This window comes from Erinaceus europaeus, chromosome 14 (assembly GCF_950295315.1).
Source record: "Erinaceus europaeus chromosome 14, mEriEur2.1, whole genome shotgun sequence".
Lineage (NCBI taxonomy): Eukaryota > Metazoa > Chordata > Mammalia > Eulipotyphla > Erinaceidae > Erinaceus > Erinaceus europaeus.
In genome coordinates this window covers 57,177,710-57,184,903 of record NC_080175.1, presented here as the reverse complement: position 1 = coordinate 57,184,903, position 7,194 = coordinate 57,177,710, and the positions used below count along the sequence as shown (strand labels likewise).

Here is a 7,194-nt window from a genome sequence, read left to right as displayed (position 1 = left end):
GAGAGCAAAAGGAGTGAGCAACAGTGAGAGAGACAGAGAGACACCTGGAGCGCTGCTTCACCACTTGCAAAGCTTTCCGCCTGCAGCTGGGGACCAGGGGCTCTAACCTGGGTTCTTGCATGCCCAACTGGGTACATCATCACCTGCTCCCAGAAAGCTGTGAGATATATGCACAATGGAATAGTACTCAGCTATTAAAAATGGTGATTTCAATAGCAATGCTACTGTGATCTCTAGGCTTCTCTTGTTTGTATGATCTGCAGCGTGCAGGATGGGGTGGGGGTGGGGTGGTTGCTTTGGGTTTTCACAAATGCCCTGTTTTATCTTGTGTCCTTGCCTTGAATTCAGAAGGCTAAAATCCCTCTGAGTCAAAGACTGAGAGGTTTTAAGCCCCTATCTCTTTAAGGCCCTGTCACTAGGAACAATGTTGCTTGCTGTGCATAAAGTGAAATTGCCAAAATAGTGCAGCTCAGCACCACTGCCACCAAAAAATTAATTAATTAATTAATTAGTTAAAAATGGTGTTTTCTTCTCTTTCACGTCATCTTGGATGGAGTTTGAAGGAATCATGTTAAGTAAGATCAGCCAAAAAGAAAAGGATGAATATGGGATGATCTCACTTATGGATAGTAGTTGAGACCCAAGAACAGAAAAAGGAAACAGGAAGCAGAACTTGGACAGGAGTCGGTGTATTGTATCAAAAGAAAGGACTCCAGGGAGGGAGGACTTTCAGGTCTATTACATGATGGCAGAGGAGGACCTAGGCTGGGGTTAGAGTTTTGCAGAAAACAAAAACATTTTACACATGTATGAACAATAATATTTACTATAAACCATTAATCTCTCCCAATAAAAAGTAATAATAAATACAGAGTAAAATAACTCAATTGGATGGTTTGCTGATTTGCCATGTGTGACCCAGGTTTGAGCCTAGTCTCCACTACACTGAAGAAAGTTTTACACATACACAGCTCTTGCCTTTCTGTTTCTCTATCTCTGTCTGAAAAATTCAATGTAGGTTCATGAATTTCTGAAGATGACCCCCCCCAAAAAAATAAAATATTGTCTAGTAAGAGTGAGTGTGTGTGTGCGTGTGTGTGTGTGTGTGTGTGTGTGTGTGTGTGACTGAATCCTCAAACATGGGCAATTTCACCACTTCCAGGATGATTTTTTGATCCAAGTAGAGAGATACCTCAGTGTCAGAATTATGATGTCTCTTTGTGGTATTGGGGGCTGGGGTTTGAACCAGGGTCATATGCATAGCTATGCAGGTGCCTTACCCAGTGAGTTATATTGTTGGTTCCACTCTAGTAAATTCTTAAAGTATTTTTCTGTATAACTTTAGCTAGTATACTGCAGTTAGTTGGTTTTCAAGATCACTGATGCCTTATCTACCAGTTGATAGGCAATGAGATTTTTGCTACCATCCCCATCCCCTTGAATCTAACTAGCCTTAGTAGTCTCGATTCCTAGAATCTGTTTCACCCATTAAAATGTGGTACAGAGTATAACTTCTGAAGCTCGACTTGTTGGCATGTTACAGCTTCTGCAATCACACTTTCAGGAAAACCAAGCTAACCTTGTAGAAAAGCTGTGGTCAGCAAACCTCATAAGAAGAGAAACAAAGGCACTTAAGCCAGTGAGAATCTCATACATTAAAAAAGATAGAATCACCAACTGTTAGAATGGCTGCAGGGTACAGGAACTCTCCTGCACTGCTGTGCTGGTAATGTAAATTGACCCAGGCACTGTGGCACAGTCTGAAAATTCATCAGAATGCTAGAAATGGACCTACTTTGTGACTTGGCAGCTCCTCTCCTGGAGAAATATCCAAAGAAAAGAAAGACAATTACTCAAAGAAAGCTATGTCTAGTACCTATCTTCATAGTAGTATAATTTGTAGGAGCCCAAACTTGGAAGTGACCTGGATGCTGAAGAACAGGTAAGTAGCTAAGAAAGTGGTAACAAAGCTGTTAAAAATGACAAAGTCAGGGCCGGGTGGTAGCATAGTGGGTTAAGTGCACATTGTGGGAAGCACAAGGACCAGCTCAAGGAACCTGGTTCGAGCCCCCAGCTCTCTACGTGCAGGGTGGGGGTGGGGTCACTTCACAAGCCGTGAATCAGGTCTGCAAGTGTCTATCTATCTTTCTCTCCCCCTATGTTTTCCCCTCCTCTCTTAATAACAAAACAAACAAACAAAAAAAAAAAACAAGGACAACTGAAGGGGAAAAAAATAGCCTCCAGGAGCCTCAGCAATAACCCTGGAGGCAAAAAAGAAAAAAAAAAAGACAGTCATCAGTCATCTCTTTTGCCCTATCTTGGGTACTACTGGTTTCACGCTGAGTGACATAAGCCAGAAAGAAAAGAATGGATACTGATCTCATTCATAGATAAAATTTACTAAGCAAGGATAGTAAGAGAAGTCATGAGAATACCATGGAGTGGGTGTGGTTTACTGCATCAAAGCAAAGGACACTGGGAAAGAATGTAAAAGAATGAGATGGAGGGGCTCTGGTGCTCTGGTGTGTGATGGTGAAAAAGCACCGAAGAAGTTGGGGGTGAGAGTGTTTTGCAGACACCTATCAAAAGGGGTAAGAGGCTGTGCTTATGGTTTAACAATTGCCCTGTAAGCCACTAACCACCCAAAAAAAGTAAGGAGAAAAGAGATAGACATGGGAAAGTATAAAGCAATAAATTTATTATCTGGATTATAAAAGAAGGCACTTGTAAACTAACAACATAACTGACGCTATTGGTCTCCCTTCTCGGTTAAGGATTTATGCAAGGTGCAAGCTTCTCCCCTGTAGCCAGTAGGTCAGTCACAGTCTCCAGATGATTTGCTGCAGTGACTTCCATTGTCACAGGATCTACAGGGGAACTGGCACTCGGATCCCCAGAGGCCATCAGGTCAGGCTTGTCAAATAGAAAGAGAAGGAGAGAGAGAAAGGTATATAATAAATAAATCTCAAGATGGTACCAGATTTCTGCTGTTGCCCAAGTGAGTATGGGAAGTGTGTGTGTGTGTGTGTGTGTGTGTGTGTGTGTGTGTGTGTGTACTAGAGAGAGAGAGAGAGAGAGAGAGAGAGAGAGAGAGAGAGAGAGAGATCTGTGAGTTCAGCTGAAATGCCCAGAAAGAGACATTCGAGGAGCCTCCAAGGATACATAACACTTCCAAAAATATTCCCTGAAGAAATCAACATGATGCTATAGCTTGTCACTTTGGAGACATTGATACAAAGGTTGGCTTTTTTGCTGAAAATGTGGTTTTTCAGGCAGTAACAATGGAAACAATTTTGATATGTATCTTTGGAGGCAGTTGCAAAGAACAAAACCTGAAAATGAGCTGTAATTTGAAAAGGAAGCTTCCAAGGCTCAGTGTTCAGGAAGCCCCACACACAGTTGCCTGAATTCTATATACCCCATCTTAGCTTATTTTGTGAGCTGGGATAATCACCCCAGAGGTTGGTAATCTGTGTATTTTGTAAGCACGTACAATGAATAAGGTAGAAGAGGAAGATATGGGGACTACATTGCTGAATGTCATTTCAACTGGACAGAAGACAGTGGTGGACACTACAGGGACTATTAAAGGCTCAGCTAGAGGTCTCTGCAAATGTGTCACCAATGAAACAGTTAGAATTTGGGACCCAGTGTAAAGTATTCTTGTAATAGAGGGAAAACAATGAAACTTTCTTAATTCTCTAGCTGCTGAAAGGTATAACAACCCCCTTGGGCTGTGGAGTATCTGCTTGTCTCTGCGATAACATACAATGAATGATTATATATTCTGGGATGCTGAAACCATGATAGTCTGTGAGGACTTTCTGGGCCACACACTTAATGAAAATGAGTTCACATGTGCATAAACACGACTACATGTAACTCCATCTGCATGAAAAACCCGAAGGCTCTGAGGGGTGACATGAAGGCCAATAAACTGATGTTAAGATGTGTGCCAGATGGCTTTTAACACTGATGCTCTCAGCCACACCATATACCTCGCTACAACACCAGGCCCTTATAACATTTCAAAGTGATTAACTTGATATTATAGATGGTCTAGACTTTAATACTTGAAATACATCCTCTGTGGGACGTCTGCCCTACTCTTTAAAAATTTCTTTCTTTATTTTAATTTTTAATAAGAGAGAAAGATACATGGAAAGTGACACTAGAGAGTTGCTCTCAGCTCTGGCTTATGGCAATGTTGGGGATTGAACTTGGGACCTCAGAGTCTCAGGCATGAATGACATTATGCTGTCTCCCCAGCCCAGATAACTGTCCTTCTTAAGACGTCAACAGGATTGGCCAGGCCACCTGTACAGGCTCTGTTGTTCACTGGACAAGAGTCAAACATACTCACAAGTGTACTTGCATCTGGGCCCAAAATCCTTGAGACTCCTATTTAATCAAAAGGTAAAGATATTGGTTGTTTCTTCCCCACCTCCTTCATTTACTTCTTTCTTACTGCTGTGGCACAAATCTATAAATACAGCTTTTCCTAAGCTGACCATAATTCATTACAAAAACCATTAACTGAACAGGGAGGATGTCATTCTGCAAACTTTGATGTTCCTAGGACAAAGACAGAACTGAAATCCTGACAGCCAGAAAAGAGTCCTGATAATGAACAACTATACCTCTGGGCCAGGCAGTGGCACACCTGGATGAGCACATAGGTTATAGTGCAAGAGAACCTGGGTTCAATCCCCCAGCCTCCTATCTAAGTGGTAAAGCAGTGCTACAGGTATCTTTCTTTCTCTCTTCCTCACTCTTGAGTTTTGTCTCTATACAATAAGTAAATAAATATCAATAAAATATTTTAAAAGGAAAATATAAGAAAGACTTTCTCCACATAATGGACTTAGACAAAATGAGAAAATGGTTCTGGAATTGAATAAATAAAACAGAAAATCTTTTGTCCCCATACCTACAAATAAAATTAGATAAAAACAGCAAAAAGTTCATTGAGTAACTCTAAGAGAATGGAATTCCAAAAGGCTAATGGAATTTTTACTTAAAAACAAAACAAAACATTATTCCTTCTAGTGAGAGTGCTTTGCAGACACCCATCATGGGGAGATGAGAAATTGTACCCATATGTTAACAACTGTACTGTAAACCATAAACTCCCTAATTAAAGGATTAAGGAAAAACAAATCCCCTTTAAAGGTACATAAGTTGGAGCCAGGCTGTGGTGTACCTGGCTATATGTACATGTTACCATGTACAAAAATCTATGTTTAAGCCCCCAGGCCCCACCTGCAAGGGAATAGTTTCATGAGCAGTGGAGCAGGGCTGCAGCTCTTTCTCTACCTCTCTCTCAGTTTCTCTATCTTTTATCATAAATAAATAAATAAATAATAAATTAATTAATTAAATAAACATTAAAAATATATGTAAGTGGTGAACTTCCAGAGCTTTCTTCCCCTGGTTCCAGTTTGTTATAAACCAGCTACCAGTTTGGGGGGATTAGGGAATGTCTGGTCAATCAATATTTATTCCCCATTCCTCTTGACCTTTCAGTTTATTCTTGGTGACAACTGCAGAATCATTCTGTTTCCAACACTATGCCCATGGTGAAATCTCCCTCCCTGACCTGTCTTCTTCATGTTTCATCTTAATGAATCCATAATAAATTACCCTCACACACACACAACCTGGCCTGATGACATTCTCACTGCCTTGTGACATCCTACTATTATCTACCCTATGGTCTCAGTCTCTCTCTCTCTCTTTCCCCTCTTGAATTTCACAGATTAGTTGCAGCACTGATTCTCCTGACTTGAGAAGCATTGCCTGGTGGGTTACTTTAAGACCCAGTGCTGATTGTGGAGAACATTGTTCATTAGCGCCATTGAGAGACTCTGCAGCCTTTAATTAGCTATTCATCTGTAATCTCCATGCAGGTCGAAAGTCAAGATTTTTTTTTTTTATTTGAGCATCAGTCAGACTCAGAGTACTTGGGTTGTCTGCTCTTTGGAAAAAGAGAAAAAGGGACAAAGGCCTGATTGTCATCACTCTTAGCTTTTGGAGAGGGCTTCCTACTTTGATTTCAGCTGTCAATCATGGCAGCCCCATTCACCTGGTCCAGCCTGATTCATAATTTCATTTTGTGGGGAGACAGAAGTACAAGAATTGGACAAAGCTATCTGATTGAAAAATAATATGTTTTTCCAGAGATTGCCGTGACCTCTCTGTTTTGCTGATTTACATAGACTTTCAACTCATTTTCCTGCCCAGTGGGGATCTCAGTTCATTTTCCAGTAGTCTATTCAGCAGCAACTTTAGAAGGATGCTCTCAGAATAAATTAAGTTGCCCAGACAAATAGGTATGGTCTCCTCTCCTTATACATGAGCTTCCAGGCCATGGCTTCTAAAATGTGGGCAAGTGAATGGGGAGCTGTGTCTACTCAAAACCCTCTGAGGCACAAGGAGGCTTAGGGATAGGCATGGCACATACTCTCACTGTATCCAACACATCCACACAATGTAAGGCTTTTGAACCTCTCAAATCTTCCCTACTTTGTCTAGAAAGTGAATCAACTCCTTAAGTTGTCCTCTGTCCAAGAAATCTTAGCAGATAATGCTCCTCACATACTCTAGTCCCAGAGTCCCAAGAAAATCAGGAAGAATTTGACTCCCTTTCAGTTAGTTTTGAAGACCTTCCTTGACAACACAGAAAGCAATGCATTCCACTTTCCTTTCTTTCTTCTTCTTCTTCTTTTTTAAAAAGATTTTATTTATTTATTAATGATAAAGATAAGAGGAGAGAGAAAGAACCAGACATCACTCTGGCACGTGTGCTGCTGAGGATCAAACTCAGGACCTCATGCTTGAGAGTCCAAAGCTTTATCACTGTGCCACCTCCCAGACCATCAATGCATTCCACTTTCCAGCTGAAAACAACCATTTGGAGGTCAGACAATGGCTTACCCAATACAGTATACATATAAACACAAAACACATGCAAGGATCCAGGTCCAAGAACTCAGTCTCCACCTGCAGGGAGGAAGAAGCATGAGTGGTGAAATAAAGCTGCAGGGGTTGTTCTTTCTTTCTCCCTATCTCTTTTTTTTCCCTCTCAGTTTCTCTGTCTCTATCAAAAAGAAAGAAGGATAAGAAGGAGAAGGAGAAAAAGATGGCTGAGAGGAGCAGTGGCACCTGCAGGCACCCTGTCTCAGCAATAATCCT

The 7,194-nt window shown here is 41.1% G+C and overlaps 1 protein-coding gene across 1 annotated transcript in view; it reads right to left on the bottom strand.

Annotated features, from left to right (window-relative positions):
- Nucleotides 1-2,682: 2,682 nt before the first annotated feature.
- The window catches only part of LOC103113428 (EGF-like and EMI domain-containing protein 1), a 684,559-nt gene continuing 680,047 nt past the window's right edge, over nucleotides 2,683-7,194 (bottom strand). Inside the window, 1 exon segment of the mRNA XM_060171006.1 lies at nucleotides 2,683-2,913. Coding sequence (XP_060026989.1) covers nucleotides 2,909-2,913 — 5 coding nt within the window. The 3' untranslated portion in view covers nucleotides 2,683-2,908.